This window comes from Falco naumanni, chromosome 3 (genome assembly GCF_017639655.2).
Source record: "Falco naumanni isolate bFalNau1 chromosome 3, bFalNau1.pat, whole genome shotgun sequence".
Classification (NCBI taxonomy): Eukaryota; Metazoa; Chordata; class Aves; order Falconiformes; family Falconidae; genus Falco; species Falco naumanni.
In genome coordinates this window covers 92946837-92969489 of record NC_054056.1, presented here as the reverse complement: position 1 = coordinate 92969489, position 22653 = coordinate 92946837, and the positions used below count along the sequence as shown (strand labels likewise).

At 39.7% G+C, this 22653-nt stretch overlaps 1 protein-coding gene across 8 annotated transcripts in view; it reads right to left on the bottom strand.

The window, feature by feature from the left end:
- Window positions 1-16260, bottom strand: part of VPS13B (vacuolar protein sorting 13 homolog B) — a 477375-nt gene extending 461115 nt beyond the window's left edge. For 3 of the 8 annotated variants that reach the window (XR_005827096.1, XR_005827097.1, XM_040588255.1), the window contains exons 1-3: window positions 15851-15964; window positions 15305-15482; window positions 7597-7740 (exon numbers count right to left, since the gene is read on the bottom strand). Coding sequence is in view for 6 of the 8 variants with exons in the window: in XM_040588255.1 (XP_040444189.1) it covers window positions 7597-7740; window positions 15305-15451 (291 nt within the window). In the remaining 2 variants the exon portion in view is untranslated. Of the gene's footprint in view, window positions 1-7596; window positions 7741-15304; window positions 15483-15850; window positions 15966-16166 lie in introns of those variants that run through there. The other 5 variants (XM_040588253.1, XM_040588250.1, XM_040588252.1 and 2 more) reach the window with 3 other exon arrangements.
- Window positions 16261-22653: the final 6393 nt, after the last annotated feature.

Here is a 22653-nt window from a genome sequence, read left to right as displayed (position 1 = left end):
TGAGAGAGCAATTCCATAATGTCAGCAGAATGTTTGCTACTGACCTCATTAGAAAATGAACAGTGATAAAAATCTATCATTCTGGAAGCTAGATTCTGCTTTCTTACCACGTAAACTTTTTCCTGAACCCTTTGAAAAGAGGGACGTAACTATACTACAGTCTCAGAAAATACTAGAGGGATGTGTTTTTATAAAAGGGACAGTAAAAGTGGTGCTTGCATCATGTCCATAATTAGATGTTTCATGAGATGACCACTGTCATAGACACGCTAACTATGAAAAGCATAGAAGCAGGATTAAATGTGGTTTAGATACAGACTTTCTGAACCTAGACAGCCGGAACACTTCTGAAAAAAACTCAACTGGTCTAGCAGGATTCACCATGCTCCTAATCTCAGACCGTACCATGGCTGGTGATCACAGAGTACCCATTCTATTCACAACTCACACAAGACACCTGTTCTCATTAATTTCAGTTAGCAGCTGGAGCTCATCAGCATGTGCCTAGAGTATATTTTCTTTTTAGTGTCACCCAAAAGATATCTAGCTGATTAGTTTTGAGACCACCCCATGATGGGGGTCAAAGAAGAGTAAGCCTGGACAACTAGATTTCTTCAAAAGCACAAACTTGCTACACCACAAAGAGGTACGCAGAGAAGGTCTTCTCCAGTAAACAACAGTCACACTGAGAAGGGGCAACATTTACTTACTAGATACTATTACTCCAGCTGCTACAAGCACTGAAGGGAAAACTGAACTACAGAGACAGCTCCTGGAAGCCTCCTTATTTTGCAACACCTACACCAACACAGAGCCATACCCTTGCCTTGCATTCTCTTCATTACACTTCATAGTTTGCAAAATGCATCCATTTGAGCACACACAAAAAAAAAAAAATACCAAAACCAAAAAAAACCCCACCTACTGAAAATCACTGGTGTTACACAATCTCAAATACATTTTGTAACAATGACCAGACTGATTTTAGAGTCAGAGATTCATTTAGGTTGGAAAGGTCCTTTAATATCAGCAAGTCCAACCATTTTTGCAAGATCACTCTTGAAATGAACCGCATTCAAAACCTGAGCTCCTTAATAAGAATACAGCCCCAACTACATTTTTGACTGCTTTTCTGTTCCTGAATCTGCTACCACAGTAAACATGCCTAACACAATGTATTTAGCTTCTCTTTTTAAACACATACAATGTTCACATTTGCAGGACTAAATATTTCAAGGAATGAAACCATCAAGTTTTAAATCTTTCTAATAAACATTTAATTTTCAGCCAGTGGGAGACAAGCTGGCAGAGAGGAAGGGAAATACATCTTCATTATATGTGTACTGTCACAATAAAGAGACTGGGAAAATGTTACAAAAACCAGGAAGTTCAGTTACAATGGGTACTCATACGTTCCCTGCCTTGCTCAGTCCAATATTTGGCTGCTCAGAAAAGTATCCTCCTAGTCATATCCTTCTCACATAAAGCATCTCAGGATACTGGGACAGTTTATCATGCCTTGTCCTGATGGGTGTTTTTAGGAGCTAGGTACAACACGGTGGACGAAGACATCACCCAGTATTGCATAGAAAAGAAAGCAAATAGTGCTTACTATCCTAAGTCTTTGTTAGCAGGAACACCTATAAGCAAGGCTCACCCACACTGACTGATCACTAGGATTAGGCCCGGATTGTCCCTCTATCTTTGTCTGTAGGCAGCATGCCAACATGAGAGGCTCTCCTAGGAGCCAGGCACAAGTACAGAAGGAATCAAGTGGGACCACTGATATCTTTCATCATAATCAGCGTCAGACATCTGAAATCACCATTACTTAGCCCTGAAAAGGACTTCGAAAAGAAATATACTGACAAATCCACGTGAAAATAATCCAAAATTACTAACATGGTAACTGGCACTTAGGCAAGCAAGCCAGCTGTTCAGGTTGAGGCAACAGAATGGAAGTGGAAGGGCTTCTGCAGCTAAAGTATCAAGAAATGTGCCCACAGGCACCTTCTGAACAAATTCACAAAGGCAATTTCTTCTTTTGCAAGCAAAATTACTGCAATCTAAAATGGCAAATACCTTGCTTTTAAAGTCTTTCATATGAAAGTGCTCGGGGGGGGGGGGGGGGGAAGTAAACTAATGGTCCCTCTTACTTGCCCAGCTAGAACATATGAATATTAATTCAGCTTTAAGCAAAACTGTTCAGTATCACCTCTTCAGCCACTCAACTGAAAACACTGGAAATACAAAGAGAACAAATGTCTGAACCAAATGCTGCAAGGCCTTTTCTAGCAGCTGTTATAGCCTGCCTTTACTGTTTCCTCTGTTAGAAGAGTAAGTTTACTACATGTTTTTGCAAGAGATTTGTGGGATGTGGTATTTGTCCCTTAGAAAGATCATATCCTTGAAAGAGAATCTCCTACCTAAAAATACTTCTTTTCACATCAAATAATTCATAGAAAACATATAAAAAAATGGCATAAAACCTAACCAAAGTCCCTCCCAAACCTTCGGAAAAGATTAAACTACAAGTCCATTTACACAAAGGATTTTGTTGCAATTAAAAGTAATATGGGAAACTGTTCTTGTTACTTATATATACATATTTGTATGCACGCACACACACAGAAACAGACAAAATCCCCTTTGTTAAATTAAGCTGTTAAAACAAATACAAGCAGCATGAACTGGCTGATTAATGATTAATTTCATATTCATCATTTACCTGAGATTACAATTCAATATTAGCCAACAACAGTTTGCTTCCTGTACTATAATCTTCACCTTAAACTTTGCACACAAGTGTTAAAATTTCATATCAGATTTACTGACTAAAGATACCATTATGAAAATGAGTAAGTACCAAATGAAAGTATTTCAAACAAAGACCTCTAGCTTCTACAGAAGCAAATGAAAAGCAGAAAGGTGGGCCACTAAAGACTGTTAGTCCTCTGACTTCAAGTCTTACCATACTTCTGGTGTCACTGAACAACATACATATACACTCAAACAGAAAAAAACAGTACCATTTGTCCATACAGCCACATTCAGTTGAACTACTACAACCCAGGTGAGAAGAAACACAGCAAAGCACTGCTTCAGACCTGGAGCTAGCTTTACCACCCAAGCAAAAACTTCATATAACTATACCCTCAAACACAAGCCTTCTCTCTTCATTTTCAAAGCCCTCCATAACCTGCCTGCACACCCTATCTACCATCTTAATCATTTCCCAGTCAAGATCAATTTCTGCTTTCAGCATTCTTTGGTGGCAGTCTCTACTAACTGTCAGATAAGAATATGCGTCTGCTATTCTGATATGCATGCTTATAGGCTGTTTCTCCACTGTTTCCACAAAGGTATTATATTCCTTCAAAACCTTCTTTGTAATGCCTCATAAAAGGAACAGTGCTTAATTGTCTGTATGCTGATCCAAACAACTACTTGGTTTCCCTGTGCTTGTATGTAACAGTCTTCCCCGATTCCATTCTTAGTTATCCTTGGGGTAGAAAGAGTTTTCATCTTCATAGTGCATCAGCGTATTCCTGATACTATATATGCTGATTAAAGGTGATGACTCAAAGTGAAATAGTAATACAGATAATACATTTCTCCTTGAATCTCCTCATTTGCGTCAGTACCAAGACTTAAAACCACAGAATTCAAGGTTGAATATAAGGAAGATTAGTTCTGTGGTTAGTTATGATGTCAGGAAGGTGAAGGAAACAGACACAGTCTTGTCCTTCCCAATTTGCTGTCTGAATTTAAGCCTCTGGTTCAGGCACTGAAATATGATGGCATGGAGTGGGGAAAAGAAATGAGCAAAAAACTTCAAACAGCTTTATATAACAACAACAAAAAAAGCATAGGAAAAAAAGTTAAGGACAAAAAAAAGAGAAAAATCCTAGAACGAAACATAGCATCAACAGAGGTTTAGCATTGGAATTTCAATTCTAGATAAATGTCCCAAGAAGAAAAAAAATAGATCTTTAACCACCCTCTAAAACAATACATAGCAATCATAAAGAAAACCTCATGGGAGTCAATGACTATAACTTAACAAATACAAGTCAAGTGTATTTCAGAACCATGTTTAAGTGTGTAAGAACTTATTTCAAACTGTACTTACCACCATATGTTACCAAACACATGAAATAAACGGTCATACTTAAAGCTCAGTGCTGCAAAGGATTATGTTCAGGAGCAATAAAACAGACACAGTTGCATTAAGCTGACAGACCTAAAAAAAAATTACAAAATGCCTCACACCCAATTCCTACTTCAATTACTGGCACTGACCAAATTCATAACCAAAAGAGCACGTACAACACATGTTCAATAGAACACCACTTTCACCACTGCAAAGTTCTGTTCCTGATGCACTTCAGCATCATTTTCTTATAAAGTAGCCATATTTATTTAACATTGTGGGTTTAGAAGTACTAGTATCATCTGTAGAGAAGGAAAAGAAGAAAAGCACGGAAAAGAGGGGAAAAGTAATGACCTTCAAAACACTCAAAAGTCAAAATTAACTGAAAATACCACTAATTCTACACTGTGGGTTTTGTGTATCACTGGTGAACTTACCACATACATTTCTGCTTAGAAAAGGAGAATAGTGGCATAAAACTAGAAGCTGAGCAGTTGCTGTCTACTCCAGACATTTATCTCAGCTAAAGAGATACTGCAATAGCATAAACAACAAAAAACCAAAACTAACACTGAAACTGAACAAACAATGACAGAGCATCACAGTAAAGTACAGATGTACTAAAGCACTCCCAGAGGGCTGATACTCTTCAAAAACATACAAAGGGAGAGAGCTTTTTGTTCCCCAAAATCTGCAGGGTCCACTGGACAATAGCTTGAAATAATGTAATGTATTTTAACTCCCATACATCTTCAAAATACACGTTTTGAAATAGCTTGTTTCCAAAGAATACATGTCACACTAAACGGAGGTCAGAAACCTTTATTTTTTCGCTCAGGTGAAGTTATACATGTGCTCATTAGAGGCTTCACCTGAGGAAGGAAATGCAGGATCAAGCCAATCCATTTTTGAGAACTAAACTAAACTTTCTTGCTGATCATCCTATTCACTGATATGAAGTTCTTAGGAGAACAGTTCCTGCTGGAGCTAAATTCACCGAAAGTTCATTTTACTACCATCTTCCACAGAAATATTTTATTTCATTCAGGTTTCTTAATTCATTTAGTACAAAGACTTTTGTACAATTGACAGTTGCACAATGACAATTTTTTTTAACCAAGTACACAAAAGAATTTGTCAGAACATTTTCTTTTTATAAAACACTTTCAAATAGTAATTTAAGAAATAAAATTCAAGCTGTCATCTATTTAAACCATATCCTCAGAAAACAGCATAAAAGAGTTTTCATTTACATTCCTGTTAGTCAAAGATAATCCTTCAATGGCACAGACCCAAATTTTACCCTCCTGAGCGTACATGCCACTGAATAATTTGTTCAAATGTCAGTTGCAATTTTCAAAAATCCTTTCTTGCCTCTGAATCTTAAACATCTGTAACAAATACTTGTTTTGAAAGTGCTTTACATGCATGACACTTGACCTTTTGCTGTATGCACTACAAAATTTAAGGTTCAAATACCATGCAAGCAGGAAATCTGATCATTCCGGCAGTAGCCATCTGCATGGTCCAATATCAAATATTAGTTCTGGGTTGCACAAAGTTATGGGCTACAAATCTTTCTCTGCAACTTCTATAATTAGTTGCAATTTGCTGCTGCTAAAACACATTTCTCATGGAACATCTAACCTCGAAATCTTACCTTAACATTGAAGGGTACAGAGCATTTGGCTGTTTGTGTACATACATGGGTGTATATGCACATGCACGTATACACACAGATTAACTGTAACTACAGAATGCAAGCACACACTTTGTGGATGGCACACCTAGGACTAGAGATTTCTACTCCAGTAACAAAGGTCTTTTAGCTCTGGAACTGTAAAATAATATTACAAGCAATATCAAACATAATGAGAAGTGTTTTCCAGTGTTCTTGATGGCTTATACCTCATTGATGTTAAACGCTGTCGTGGTTTAACCCCAGCCAGCAGCTAAGCATCATGCAGCCACTTGCTTACTCCCCCTCACCCAGAGGGGTGGGGAGGAGAATCGGAAAGGAATGTACAAGTCAGGCGTTGAGATAAGAACAATTTGATAATTTAAACAGAATAAAGAGGTAAGGACAAAAATAATAACAGTAACAATAATAATAGTAACAAAATGGAAAAAGTTGGGGGGGGGGGGGGGGGGGGGGGGAAACGGGTAAAGCAAAAGCTGTGCAGGCAAGCAAAGCAAAGCAAGAAATTTATTCACTGCTTCCCATGGGCCGGCAGGTGTTCGGCCATCCCCAGGAGAGCAGGGCTCCCTCATGTGTAACGGTTACTCGGGAAGACAAATGCCATAATGCCAAATGTCCCCCCCTTCCTTCTTATTCCCCCAGTTTATACACTCAGCATGACATCATATGGTATGGAATACCTCTTTGGCTAGTTCGGGTCACCTGTCCTGGCTGTGTCCCCTCCCAATGTCCCATGCTCCTCCAGCCCTCTGGCTGGCAGGGCCCAAGGAACCGAAAAGTCCTTGACTTAGCGTAAACATCACCCAGCAACAATTAAAACCATCAGTGTCCTATCAACGTTGTTCTCACATCACAGCCAAAACACAGCACCACACTAGCTACTACGAAGAAAGTTAACTCCATCCCAGCTGAAACCAGGACAAATGTTAACAGCTCAGCAAGTACCCTAACAAACACTTGGGAGCTTTGCACAAATTGTAACTTTCTTTTGCATGACCCTTAATATAACTAGAGGACTCCATGTTGAAATTTAAATGTGAACAAGGCTCAACAACAAAGAAAACAACACACACCACCCTGACTACAAAAAAAAAAGTTCAACATCAACATACTCAAGTATTTTTTGTTAACTACGTTTCACATATAACAAAATCAAGCCACTGTGTATTTCAGCTTCATTGTGTCAGAAGGAGGTCTTTCCTGACCCTGTGAAACAGTATAAGGGACAACTTACTGCAAGCAACTAAACCAGAAGCCCTTTGAGACCTCTACGTGTAAGAAGTCTTCCAAGTACACTCAAGCAAGTACTGTAACTTCTGAATGGAAGAGTTATGCTCCAGGATCTTTAAAGCACTCCTTCAATAACACCTTTTGAAAAATACCCAATGCTCGGCTGTGTGTAGCACTGCTATCTCAAGCAACTAGCACTGCTTCTGCTGGAAGCATGCAGGATGCAATATTGCTCTTGAAATTAATTTCTTGTCTAGTCATAGGAAAATTCTGGCAGAGCTCTATTAACACGCTTTTACATCTGCAAGAACACAGCTACAGCTAAAAGAATTAAAAATAAGCATAAAGGAAGATACTAGCCATGATAGAATAAGAATGTAAGCCTCTCAGAAAACAAAAGGGTCCACGACTTCACATGTCTGATTCTTCAGATGGTTTTAAATAAAGTGACCTACAGAAGCTATTATTCATAACAACCTCTCAATGTTAGAAAAGCATTCATTATATTTCTTACCTGAGCTCCATCCTTTAATTTTAAGATGCATTCCATTGTATTGATAGTGATGACAACTGGTTCTGATCCCAATTTTGTCCATGGTACATGAATCCGAAGTTCATGAATATGCCCACTTAAAAAAGTAAATGGTAGTTTCAGCTCCTAACAAAGAGAGGGGCAAATTAACCACTGAAACATCAAAATTCAAGACATATTTGTAATGTAAAGTAGTACAGGTTAACACAAAACATAATTCAAAATTTATTCTCCCCCCTCAAATCAGCAGTGTGCCACGGGCTCAGCAACCGGCTTTATAATCACTTGTACACTTACATTACAATTAGTCTGCTCAAATTAGACATTTGCATTACCACATCCTTGATAATAAAAGACAGTTTAAAAACACCTCTCTTGCATGAAGCTACTGCAAAATGTGTCACTATTCAAGGGACAAGTAGAAGTGAAAGAAGTGAAAGCAAATACTTAAAATTATATGCGAGCTGCATTATTCTGAAGAACACAAATTTGGAACTAAACATTGGCAAAGCCACAGCAAGGCAATTTCTTCCAAAACATTTGAGTACTTTGAGTTGCAAGAGCTCAGTGCTCTTAAGATTGGCCTGTTGTTGCCCCATTCCCAACAAACTGCTCGGTAAATACAAAGTTATTAAATTCTTTATCAGCAAAACCACACTCCTCCTCACCAAGGCCTAACATGGATGTCACACTGCTTTTAAAAACTGGTACTAGTCAGTCCAGATCACCCAACAAATGGCTAGCACTCCACCCAATTTACACATGACATTTCTGTAGGATAGCCCCAGTGAGCCAGCTGCTCATGCACAGCATGCAGCCGCGCCTCTGCAGAAAAAAAGGTGCCAAGGTTTAGATAAATTCTTTGGATACAAAGTGTTGCAATTTCCCCAGTAGCTTCAGGGGTTCTCCTGGGAATTACGAGCTTAATGCTTGTAACACAGAACAGTCAGGCTAGAGACCTGGTCCTAGAGCTAGTTACCAAGATTTCGAATAATGAAAATAAGTACTTAGTATGAAATAAAGAAAATACTTGATATTATGTCATAATTTGATGTCAGCACTCTCAGTATTAGGTATTCTAATGATAAGGCTTTAATGATGATATATCTTCCTATCCTTCTGATCTCTTATAGCCAAAAAAGTCAGGATAGATGTTTAAAAATCTAATGGGGAAAAAAACCCAACAGATTGGAGTGGCTTATAGCCTGGTGTTTGCATCTTTATCTTAAGACACTGAGAACAACAGGTGTGAATCTTAAGTCTCCTAGAAGCTGGGTGAGAGTTTTGGCCGTTAGAACATTTTCAGTTGAAAGGGACCTACAACAATCTGCTAGTCCAACTGTCTGATCAGTTCAGGGCTGACCAAAAGTCAAAGCATGTTGTTAAGACGCATTTGGACAATGCCCTCAAACACTGACAGGCTTGAGGCATCAACCACCTCCCTAGGAAGCCTGTTCCAGTGTTTGACCACCCCAGTAAACAAATGCTTCCTCATGTCCAGTCTAAACCTCCCCTGGAGCAGTTTTAAACCATTCCCACATGTGCTGTCACTGGATCCAGGGAGAAGAGCTCAGCACCTCCCTCTCCACCTCCCCTCCTCAGGAAGCCATAGAGAGCGGCGAGGTCACCCCTCAGCCTCCTTTTCTCCAACCTGGACAAGCCCAAAGCCCTTACCCGCTCCTCATCGGACATGCCTTCCAGCCCTCTCACCAGCTGCGTTGCCCTCCTCTGAAGGCGCTCAGGGACCTTCACATCCTTCTGAAATTGTGGGCCCCAGAACCACACACAGTGCGCAAGGTGAGGCCGCAGCGACACTGAACGCAGGGACAGGCGCCGCTGGGGCCGCTGGTTGTGCTGTGTCCCATCACCCCAGGGTGACCCAGCACCCTTGGCTGCCAGGGGACGCTGCTGACTCACGCTGAGCCTGCTGTCACCAGCACCCCCAGGTTCTCAGTTGTGGTGTTTCTTAGTAAACTTAGGGGCATAAACCTTTGTTCAGGACTTTGGCCAGTTTTGCTAGGGAAATTCTGAACAACACGGCTTAAGCAGCTTTGCACCTTGGCTCAGTTTTAGGTACTTAAATGCTTCAAGTCAGTACTCCTATGAATGAGTAAAGTGAAATAGAGAAGGTCCATGAAACTCAAAGGTCAGGCAGCCAAGGTCCTAGTGAATTTCAAACACCTACAAGTGGATCCAGAAAGCCTGTTTTCCTGCACCACTTGACCCTAGACCTATCACTGCTGTATTGAAGTTCTACGTGAATAAAACGACAAGTGGATTGCATTTAGTACTTGACATGTTATAAAGTCTACCTATACAATATTGCTGTGAAGCTAACTAATGTCATTATTTGCCTAACATCTTGAAACTGTATCAAATCTTAGCGATATGTTTTGAAAGGCCACTATAATCTTTTTCCAAGCTGTTACCCTGCTGCAACTGTGACAAGTTATCATCTAGAGAGAGCCTCTACTTCAGGGATCCTCAAACTACGGCCCACGGGCTGGATACAGCCCCCCCAGGGTCCTCAATCCGCCTCCCTGGTATTTACAGAACCCTCCCCCGCCCCCCGCCCCCAAGCAGCCGCAGATGACTGCCTGCCACTTCACCCATGCGTCGGCCTCATTTAAAAAGTTTGAGGACCCCTGCTCTAATTAGTCACCCAAAAGAGAAGTCAACTACTCTTACCTGTGAATACCCAGCACCGTCACAGTGACAAAAGCTGCTAACAGGACCAATTTTAAGGAACACTCTATTCTGCAGCTGATACCTCCTCAGACTTTCTGTTGATACTATGAAAAATTTCACCTTGCACCCAAGAGCCAAGAGTAGATGAAGTATATTCACTGCTGAATTTTTGCAAAGTACATTTTTCAGCTTGTAAATTAGTTTTTGGGGTTTCATGAACTTTTGTTAATGAAATTAAAAATAAATAAAAAAAGAAACACACCCATCTCATTCAAGGAAACTTGAGTCCTACCTCAACCATGCTTACACAAAGCCACATATAATTTCAAGTTCCCATTCAAAACAATGACAGTTACAGACTCTCATAAAAACAGTTTGAAGAAAATTGTTAATTTGTACTTACAAAGTGTTTTTTATTCATCTCACTCACTAATATACTGAAGTATTTTAGCTAAAAGCCTGTCTCCTAAAAATTCAGCCTTAGGCTTACAATCAACACAAATAAAATTTTAATCCAGACAGTCTCAGCTAAGCCACTGAAAAGCAAGTACTGGGCAGTTTAGCTACAGAAGTTGCTACACTGGTCATACAAAAAATGAAAAAGTACTCTAGTTTTGTGCAGGGGCCACAGAAATAGATGATTAAAAAAAATACACGCAATCCAAAAATGCATTACAAGTTAGGAGACAATGCTTTTATGAATTTAGACAGCAAAGTATCACTATTAACAGTCATAGAAACAAATTCCCTTTCCTGACTAGCAGATATGTAATCCATATCACTCATCATCACTCATGTCTATCTAGATCCCAACTTGTGTTCACAAGTGTATGTTATGAGTTTACTTCAAAAGGTATTCTAGAATAGATCTTTTTCCACTGTTTGCTGGACTGATTTAATAAATTCTCATTTCTGTTTAGTTAACTGTAAATATTGAAATAAACAGAAGTAGGAATTCCTTCAAAATGAGGGGATACAACCAAATGCACAGCATATTTAGAATACACAGTGGTTCTTTTCCAAAGGAATTTAGATACAGTGTCGTCTGACACTATCCTAATTGCATGAGCAAGTTTCCTTAAGGCACTGCACAGAAATCTTTGTTGTGCCATTTCAGTAGACAATATAAAGAAAGTGCATGTCAAATTTAGTAACTTCTTCATAACACAACATAACAAATACCATTTTTATTCCTACTACTTTTTGTGCAATCCTTCCCCTTTCATTAAGTACTGCATGAAATTCTTAATGTATCTTTTGTACTCATGACTGATTAGACTTTACGTTTTAGATTTTTACAAAATCCTTCAAAGTAATTATCATATGGCTGAAAAAATCCTGGAGTTGACACATAAATAACTGACTGATGTCATGCTAGGCTGCAGACTAGATGATCATAATTCCCCTTGCTCTAAAATCTCCCAGGCTTTGGGGTGATAAGGCAAGTACTTTTTCTACCACGTCAGTATTATCTCAAATACCTTTTCTTCACATTCAAGGCTGTATTTCATAAGTAATGCAGTGGCATATAACACAGACACTTACAGTAAAGGTATTTTAATGCCTTCATTTCCTTAAAATAATTTTAAGTACGTCAGCATTTTTCATATTTCCTTTCTTTCTAAATTCTTTCAGATAGGAAAAATCCACACTATGATAAAAATCAATGATCTTTAGATCAAGTTCTTCTTTGTCTTCCAATCAAAGACCTCTTCATCTTTCCCTTCTGAGTTTGTAAAACAGTTAACATAAGCAGCTACAATGCTACAGAAATATATATTAGCAGCAAAAATAGCTCACCATGTATCTTATCACTTTGATGCCACTGTGTTAACAGAAAAAATTATATACAAGCTAATTACCAAGTTCATAGGTAGTTCTGTTACTTCTGGTACCATAGTGACTTCACACAAAAGTACTTAAAAGGCTTTTCCATAAAAAAAAATAAAATATTTAAAGTTTATTTACAAAATACTTTAAGTAGTTTTTGTACAATGTGCTAGTTACTATGCCTAGATGGACAATTTCTTGGAGTGATTAGTCTTCTAGTAATTGAATCATCCAAGACAGGAGAAAAACTAACATCAAAATTGTATTAGATCTAACCTTCAATTAAAGTTAATTATTATAAAATTAACTGGCTATTCAAAGAGTGACATAATTATGTACAAAAGCTGCACTGTACCTAGAAGGTTGAACCGAAGTACAAACTAGTACTTTCATTACAGAACTGATATTGAAAAAAAAAAAAAAAGGGACAAAAAAAAAAAAAAAAGCCAGCAGATTCAGAGCTAAGAGTTATTGCAATAACATTCAGCTTAGTTTAATGAGAGAATATAAAATGTACACAAATATACATAAAAGCATGCAAAGTATTTTCAGGTACTAAAGCATTCTCTTTGAGTTTGATAGTTCTATGTCATCAGCTATTTTAAATCTTATTTCAAAAGGTATTGCTTCCAACTTGGTCCCAAAAATAAAGTTAGATCTTCTAGAAGACAGACAGCAGTTTACAATCTAATCTTGCCTGTTCTCTGGGATTCTGTTTGGTGGTCTGTAAGAGCACAGCGGGACATGGGAATGCTAACATCAGCTGAAGTGCAAGGAGCGAGAGGAGAAAGCACAGGCTCGTTCCCAAATCTGTTATAAGGTGCTTTGTCCAGATAGCTTGGTGCCTATGCCCATGTTCCCAAATAATCATGTAGAGTTCCACAAAAGCTAGAAACCTCTGAAAATGTTTAAGGCTCCAGACAAAGACATCCAGGGTATATGCGTTTGCATCCAAAGCCCAAAACATGAAGTTAAGGCTGCATTCATGCCAGATAAGAAACAGGGAACCAGGCTGAAGATAACAGCCCAAGACAGAAAGGATGTTAGAAGAGCAGAGCAGTTAAGGTGACTAACGATAGATATTATGAATCCACTCATGCAGAGAACCCAAATAAAATAATATATACTGGTAATTTTTAAGACTTTAGCTTTTCAACGGAGCTCCCTTCCAGCTGCAAAAGCTTAGGGATGTTAGATTACTGCATACTACATACACTTAAAGGTTTTGTTAAAGCAACATCTCTTCTGAAAAAAGAATTAAAAAAATAAAAAATACCAAAACCAAAGAGAAAGACACCCCAATACAGCCTGTGGGTCCAGGCAAGTTTCAAGGAATAATAAGAGCCAAATAAAGATCACTGCATCTTACAAACACAAAGCCAATAAAGTATTAAAAAAAAAAAGACACCTGAGCTAAATTTTAGATTCATTGCATTGCATCCCTGTTCAAGCTGGTAAGACATGAGCACAGTTATATATGACAACATTTGCCTGTACAAGAGCCACAACACCAAAAGACTGCACTGGATATGTATGTACCCAGCTGATATATAAGCAAAGATGAAGCCAGGAATCACCTACCAGCAAACTGCAACTATCTGAAAGGGATCAACATAGATGACAGCAGCAAAATCCTAATGGCACCAGGTAATATAGCAAATTTGGTAAATCCATCCCGAAGTCATCATTTGTTATTAGAACAAACTTTCCATCTGGTATAGCACTGGAACAGTTTACCCAAAGAGGAGGTTTTCACAACCAAGAGAGGAGATTTCGAGACTCAACTGGAAAAAAACACAAGCTGATCTGACATATTGCTGGCAACAGCCCTGCTCAGCACAGTTGAAATTCTAGAGGTTATCTATTCCTTTCTGATCAGCTCTTCTTTGATTCCATAATATACACATTTAAAAAGATTTTGAATGTTCACAGGAGGAACACACCCTATACAACTGAAGTCTAATATCCACATCAGCTGTACCAAGAAAATGAGGAACTAGAAGTCTTGAGAGAAAATACAGAGGCCACCAAATACTTGAAGGAAGACAAATCAGGCTCTTTACAGAAGCACAGAAAACAGGACAGGGTCTCTTGAAAGATTTTCTCCTCTTCCAGAACAGGATCAGAAATACTTGGTTAACTATAATTATTTCACATTTTAAAAGGTATCCCCATGATAGAGACCATGCAGTCTCCTCAGTCTTCTAGTGACTCATAATCCAATTAAAACATGAGAAAATTTTCCTTGACATCCAATCTAAGATTCCCCGAGTACGATTTATTCCATCCTTTCTTGTCATCCATATAACTCTTGCCCTGTCTCATCTCACTTATTAGAAACACATTTCCAGACTATTTTATTCCTCTTTCAATGGCCATATTGTCCAGATATCACATTATTTTTTGCTGCATTTCTCTCGGCTCCTTCACTTGGACTACATCTGGACACAGGACTCTAGGCAAGACTTGCTACACCATGCACAACAGAAAACAGCTCTATGTGTCACACACTCAACTCCATAAGTAGTCAACTAGATAAGCAGAGAAACCAACGATCCCTCTGCTAAGACTTAAACCAGTTCATATTGACAACACATTCCAAATTCTGTACCAAGTGTTTTACTTGGTCAGGCTTGTCTTTAAGGCTGTTTAACAGAGCCTCTGATCTAATCCACACAAACCAACTGATCAAATCTGTCCCTCCATTACACTTAGGTTTAGATACAACTGGAATGATGAAAACTGGAGCCATAATATAGAGAACACAAATCTGTGTTTAGTATGCATAATTAAAAAGAGATCCTCCTTTAGTTTGTGACATTTTGAATTAATTACTCTATGCAATTAGTAAATATGACTGCAAAAGCAATTCAGTTGGTGTTCGTACTGTAAAATAATGCTTACTAAAAGAAGAAAATTGTCTACAACAAAGCCTTTCTCTTCACACCCCATAACTTACAGAACATGCAAAGAATTACCATTCATTACTAAACAAGCGGCATGGAATGAATGTAAGAATAACTAACTGCAGGGAAAAAAAAAAAAGGACTTGCATAAGCAGAAAGACAGTAAGTACTAAACAAACGTTTATCTGTGCAGACCAACCTAAATAATGTCGTCAATTTCTTTTAAATCAAAGGCACAGACTGTAACTACTGGAAACAGAACATACCTGTTCAAGTACATCCAGCTTTAACTCAAGTTTACTAAGTACAACATCTCCTCCCCACAGTGACAACTGTAGGTCTGAAGGCTTCAAGTTCTTTATGTAGCGATTCACATAACTCATCAAAATAGGAGTTACATAGGACTCCAGCATTCTGGAGGATATCTGTACTACAGGTCAAGCACTACGAAAAAAGACAAGACAGTGAGATATTACTTACAAATCTGTCAGCCTGATTTTCAATAAAGCAACAGTCACGTTGTTTGGATGTATGAAAAATTGAATTTCAAATTCTGCTTTCTAAACATACATGTCTATATGTAGTAATATGACCTAAAATGACCTACACGCAAAGATGAAAGCATACATATTTACATTTATGAATTTACAGCTTACATGTATATATACACACATATATATGGGAACGAATAACTGGCTTGCTCGCTACCAAAAGAAAAGCCAAGCCAAAGAAACAAAAAACAAAAAACAAACAAACAAAAAAAAGAGAACCAAGAGGTAAAACAGCCTACCATGATTCCATATAAAACTTACCTGACAGAAACCCTGTCACATTTAACCGATAAAAGCCCGTACTAAGACATCAGCTGAGATACACCTCCCGGATCCGGTACCTCGAGCGTCGCGTACACGACACAGGTGCCCGCTTCGCGCCACCCTCGGCTGAAGTTACACCAGGGCTTGCCCACCGCTCCTCTCGCACCCTCTCCAGCACTCCCGCCGTCCTGAGGAGACACCACACACCCCCGCCCCCATCATCGCCGCAGCCTCTACCGGGCACCCCCCGCCTGCACCGCCAGGACACCCCTCACACCTTCCCCAGCCCCACACCCTCTCAGGGCCCCTTTACCTGCCCTTCCAAGCACTTCCAAAGGCTCCGCGCCCCCCGCCCAGCCACCGCCCCCACCGGGCCGGCCGGGCCGCCCGAGCCCCGCGCAGGCAGCCCCTCCCGCTCCGGCTCCGCCGCACGGGCACTTCCGGGTTCGCCGGCGCCTGTGCGCGCTCCCTCCCACAGCCGCCCCCCGCGTCCCGGGGTTTGCGCCTCAGCCGGAAGGATTTGCCGGCAGCGCCGGGGCGGGGCCGGAAGCCGGGACTGAAGCCGGCCGGAGCTGGTGGGCGGGGCCGGCCGGGTGGCCGCTGGGGAGGTGGGTCCCGGTGGACGGGGGCGGGGCCGAGCCTGCCGGGTCCCCGGGCACGGTGCGTCCCGCCTCCCCACAGGGCGCGGAGGAGCTCGGGGAGGGCCGCGTTAGCCTGAGGAGCGTTATCGTGGGCTCTGTGGCTTCTGCCGACGGCCGCTCCAAGTGGCGACTCGCGCTGTTACCCCGACGGGGGGCCGTGTGGGGCACACCTGCGTGATGGCAAACGCCTTGGTTGTTTCCGCTGTGTTTAATAAAGATGGACCTTTTCTGTTTTGCGTTTGCGTGGCGTTCTGCTTAGGTTCTGAATTTCACCGTTTCGAACGTGAGAAGAAAGTAACTCCGACACACCTTCGCCTTTCCGTGTGCCCAGAGCTCTCCGCAGGAGCTGCTGACAGAGAAGAGCCCTCCCCAACAGCCCCGAGCCCTTTTGGGTTGCTCCTGGCTGCAAGCAAATGCCCTGGCAAGGTGTGAGTTAATGGTTCCGCCGAGGTTGGCATGTGGATGGTCTGGAAAAGAGCTGGGCCCTTTTTTTTTTTTTTTTTTCCCCCAAGCTGAAGTGCAGTAGGCAATGCCTGTGGGCATGGCTTTGATGTACAAAGTGAATAACCCTTTACAAAAGTCCCTGAGTTTTAAAGAAAAGCCTGACATATGCTCGCTGAGTTATATATTCCTCCTGGAAATTCCAAATCCTGTGTGTTGAATCTGCACGCTGTAGTTAAGTGGCTGAAAACAGAAAAGAAAGCAGTATATGGCATGTTGGGTAGGTTCCTCTGAAGCAGAACCGAGGGGTGAGCTCTCAGGTAGGAGTCTACCTCCTGTAGCAGTACATGTGTTGAAATCTGGCTGAGCTAATCAAGGTCTGAAGGCTCCAGCCCCTGATGGGTTAGCTGCCTATTCTGCCTCTGGTATACACAGGCTGAGTTAATCATGAGCCTACCCTCGTTTTACATACACCATTGCCTTGCTCGATTTGCCATCTTCACTCATGAATCACAGCTGGTAAGACAGTGTTCACCTCACAAAGAGTTGAGGCAGCAGCTTGGACTGCTTTTCCTCTTAGGATAGTCACCACTCCCGCAGCTCATACTCGAGCATATGTTTGAATTTCAGCAGCTGTGGCATGTAACCTGTGGCTAAGAGGTGACAGAAGGCAGGTGAGAGACAGAAACATTTTAACAGAATCAGTGCTCCTTAATTAAGGATGTGCTTCTGACTTACAGTTTCTCTAGTGCTAACATTCTTGAAGAGTTTACACAACCACTGCATGTTTCCATCCTTCTGCTAGAGTTATGGGAGTGTTGAGTTTTACCGCCAAAACCTTTTGGGAGTCTGCACTGCAAGCCACCTTAGTGAAATAATCTATGTTAATGGAAGCAACCTTGTTTATAGCACAGCCTCCTTATAGAGTTGCATTGCCAGAAGACAGGGGATGTGCCAACAGATAAGTGTAATGTTGAAGCACACCCTCAACATGCATCAAAAGACCTCATTTCAACAGAAAAAAAACATTCTTCTGTGTCTTTGTCCATTATGTGATTACTTTTGAATGACACATGCTATCAACACTGGAATGTTTTCTGAAAGTTTGTAATTGAAGAACAACGCCCTATTTTGGTGAAAAATCAGTAAACTAGAAGAAGAGCAGGGGAGACACGTAGTGCTGCTGGCAGCTGCTTGGCAGACCTAGCAGCTCAGAACAGCTCTGTAATTTTCCTGGCAGTTATTAGCATTTCATTATAACTACCTCCATCTCAGTTCAGTTCAAGTATGTTGACGCCCTGAGTAATTTATTTCCTACAGAAAAAAAAAATGGGAGGAAGGAATCATGTGGGAATCAGCCTTTGACAGAAAGGAAATGGGTGGCATGAAACAAAAGTAGCTGGAGAGTTACAAGAGGTCCCTGCCGTATAAAGGGATGAGAGCAGAGTACACCGGGAATTTGCAGGTAACAGGTGGTGTGTAGTAATGAATTTGGGCATACTAAAGCAACGAGGGCATGTCTGCTGGAAATATCAGCTGCCTGAGCTAGTCCAATTTATTCAATATTTAAGCAACTCGGTGAAACATGCAGGATATGTATAACTGAAATGTGCAGATGTAGTGGTATGCACATTTTGTTTGTTCATGTAACTTGAGCAATTCCAAATCTTTTAAAAGTTAACAAAAGTAGATACATTTTAACCTGGAGACTGGGAAAGCTTATACAACATTTGGCCAGAAGTGAGTATTGGACAGGACTTCAAGGGAGTCCCCGGGAAATGTATCTACCTGCAGAGGACTGTATCTTGATGAAAGAGATTGTTGGTGTGTTTCTAGCTTCCGTGTTGTGGCTGCTGTGGCTGATTTGCCATTTTCTGCAACAGAAAACAGGATCAATGAAGTGCAAAATGGAGGAGGAAAATAGAGTTCATAAAAAACGAGGAAAGTCAAGGAAAGGTAGAGGATGGTTAAGTGACTATCTCACTACCTGAGGCTGCAGTCAAGAGAAAAAAAAAAAAAAAAAAAAAAAACCACAAGGAAATGAGACATTTATATAGATTTTTAAATGTTTGGTCCAGGCTGTTTGCAAGACATGAAAGAATAGACATGAGAGAATCTGAGGTTACTGAGAAGGAGACTTGAAAGACAACCTGTGAGAAACTCCTTTTTGCACTGAAAAAAGGTTTTCAGTCCTCTAACCTTCTCCTTCACTATGTCCCTAAGCTAACATAGGATCCTTTCACTGGGTTAACTGACCCAGCAAACTGCTGTCTATGCCTGTCCTGCTCTGATTCTGCCTGTCCTGCTCCAATGCCTCCAGATACAGCAGCATGGATGTGGGCAGTTGGTCCCAGGAACCTTCAGTCTATTCACGTGGCAGAAGGCTTTGCTATTTTATGATTCTTTATAGCCTACTGAGGAGCACCATAGCACTAGACTGATGGCATGAAAGAGTTGGTAGTCCTAAATAGTCAATGCTAATAGAGATATTTTAGAAACATATGTGAAGGAAATAAAAATTATTTTGGCTTCTTCCTCCTCTCCTGCACTAGGTGCTAAAACTTGGACTAGATCATTTGTAACATTCCTTGTTGGTTCATTTTTCTGGTTTTACTACAAATTATTGTTTGTACTAAATTATACTGTATATTATTTATATCTATATAAATGTTTATATATTCTAATATATTAAAACATATTATAAATATATTACAATTTGCCCTCTCTGTTTTAAAGAGAATTTCCTGAGCTCATGACTAAACTGACTAAAATTATGTATCTTCTTATATTTTTCAGATATTTCAAAACTCAACAAAAGCAAGCAATATAAATCAATCTGTTTCACTATCAGAATTAGCTTATTAGTGTTGTCATGTTATCTAATTATTAAATCATGTATAGCCATCAAAATACGGGAAACAAAAATTGCCATGCCAGTTTTATTATTGTGGGGTTATTTTCAAGTTCACCAAAATGCACACAGATTTGGCATTTGGAAAAACTAAAACCAAATTAAAACAAAAAAAGTGGATAGGCTTTCATTGTAATTTGGATGTTAGGTATATTCTAGATTTGAAGGTGAAAATGGTTGTCTATTGGATGTTTTCTTCGTTCTTCTATTCCCTAAATTTTGCATGAAAATCATACTGAAAAAACTTTCAGCTGTAAGCTTGAAACATAAATTTTCTTCAAGTGTTAATGAAAATCGACTGAACTGTGGCACCTTTAAAATGGAAAAAAATGTTCAAAAAATTAAAATAAATCTAGAAATTTTAACTGTGATAATGAGTGAGAGTTTGTTGAAAAAATGAAGTTCACACTAAGGAAAACTGAAAAGTATCAGTTTAGTGAACGAAGGTCGTAAAGTTCTGGAAGCAAGTCTCTTTTGTTGTATCATCCCAGCTCATCGCTGCCTCATCTGGCTTCTTATGAAATTGCTTTTCCCAGCACTTTCTGGTAAATTTAAATCCTGCAGCAGCTTGGGGACAGAATGCTCAGGGCACTGTGGAGCGAGGCACATCTGTGCAGATTCGGGTGCTAACCTAGCTCAGGGGCTGTACCAGCTTCCCCCAGTGTTTCCTCTGTCCGTGAGTGTTTGCTCTGAGTTAACAGGGCAAACATCTGACAAACCCCCTCTTTAGAAGGGTGCACAATGGACTAACAACCAACTCAAGCAGAGTTAGCAAGGCTGGGTTGGAAAGGGTCTGGTCCAGACAGTGACGGTGCACTCAAATGTAAGAATTTAACTACAGTAACTGGTGTTTTAAAATGTACACTGCATACATAAATACTTTTTACATATATTCAGATTGCTTTGGGAATTATTAAACCTCCAGCACAGAGGCTATATTGCATCTCCAGAATACCTGTGGTACCGAACTTTTTTATTCACACACCAGACTGAATGAAAGACAAGACAGAAAACCTGAATGGAACAGAGTGAGAATGTACAAGTAATGCAGTTTTGGTCTTCTAGGAGTATAATTTCCAGTTAAATCATGAAAGACATGTGTGCCCACCTAAACCAGGAAAGTTAAAACTCGAAAGTGTTTTCCAAGTTTTGTGTTGAATTGGTAACAAAGGGGAGCAACTACCTGTCTTGCAGTAGTGAAAATTTAGGGTATATAAAGATATTTGACCTGTTCCAATATGCTTAAAGGGATTATGTATCCTTTGGGTGTAAAGAGGTATCTTTGACTTCTACACCTAATTATGAAATATATCAAAAAAAAGTCAGCCAAGAAGATATTATTTCTGGTTCCAGTACATGAAATGTATGTTTGACAATTTTAAAATGTGTATGTAAAGAAAAATGTAATTTATTACTGCCTCCAGGCATGAGGAGATTTATGCACTGAAAGTTTCACACAGGTTTTTGCTTGACTGTTGCTGTACTGTTCATGCAAAACATATGTATTTCTAATGACAATTTCTTAGCACACATTCTTTTAAAATAGTACTGCTTTTCAAGAGTTAAATGATCACTTTTCTCCTATATGTATAGATTTGTATTTACAAAAATTTACAAATGTTTATTTTTACATGTGTTTGTACTTATAATTTTCAATAAATATGAAATACATAGATATACCGTAAAAAATCAAATAAATATTTATGAATATCATTCTGTTGTTATAGGTTTCCCTGATTTTAAAAATATTATGTTATCAAAAGATAAAAAGTAACTGACAGCTTATTTCTGTATCATTTTTGGTTCTTTAGAGGAAGAACACAGAAATGGCAAAGCTCAGGAATGTTTTTGCTTAAATTATGCTAAAATCCAGTTCTTTTTGTTATTTATTGGAACCTGATTGGCAGCCACAGCTCCGTGTAAATAAAATCTATTATTTCAGCTCTGATCTCCTGGATTTCTTGGACTTTATAATAAAGTAAACATGGGTCCTAACACTGAAATCAGTCTGCATAAATTGAAATCAGACTGTGAAAGAGACAAAAGGCTAAAGAGAATGTGTAAAGCTTATAATTGAGATACTTGGATCTTTTTTGTGAGGGAGGCTTTTTGTCATTTCCAGAACTTCTGGTAATTTTTTAGCTTTTTGTCCTAGCATATAGCTTACAGGCCTTAGGTAGGCTTATTTCTTTCTCTCTAAATTTACAGACATTAACATTAAAGGACTTGATGTATTTTGTCATGAAATTAAGTAGCTGTTTCACACCTCTCCAAAAATCACAGGCTATAAAAGTTCTGCACGGATCCTACTTCTGATGGAATGACTGCTCAGGATTCTCTCTGCTCCTGAAAAACAACATGTAGAGTAGGGAAAAATTGTCTGCATACAGCAGGAGGTGTGGAGATAGCGGCAGCCTGAACAGACGGGCAATGTGTGACCGTCCTTGACACCAGAAAGGAGACTGCCCCAATGCTCAAAGCCAGAAGCCTAATGATTTGATTGAGTTTTAAACTGAGAAGAAACAGCAGGTGAATACAGCTCAGAAGGTGTAGAAGAGACCTGGAAAAGGTGATTAGGAGATGGATACACCATCTGTTCAATAGGTTGCAGTTTTGAGACCTTTTTGTTTTGGTTAGAAGTTTTGAGCCACTGTGGATTTGTTCTTGCTTTTAAGCAAGTGCCCCTTAGTGTCTAGGCAGTCATTATCAGCTGCTTGATTTCCTGGGGTTTTTCCTTTCATTCATGTAAATTTTTGTCCATGTTCAATATTACTAACAACATTAATCCAGATATGAAAAGGAAGTTG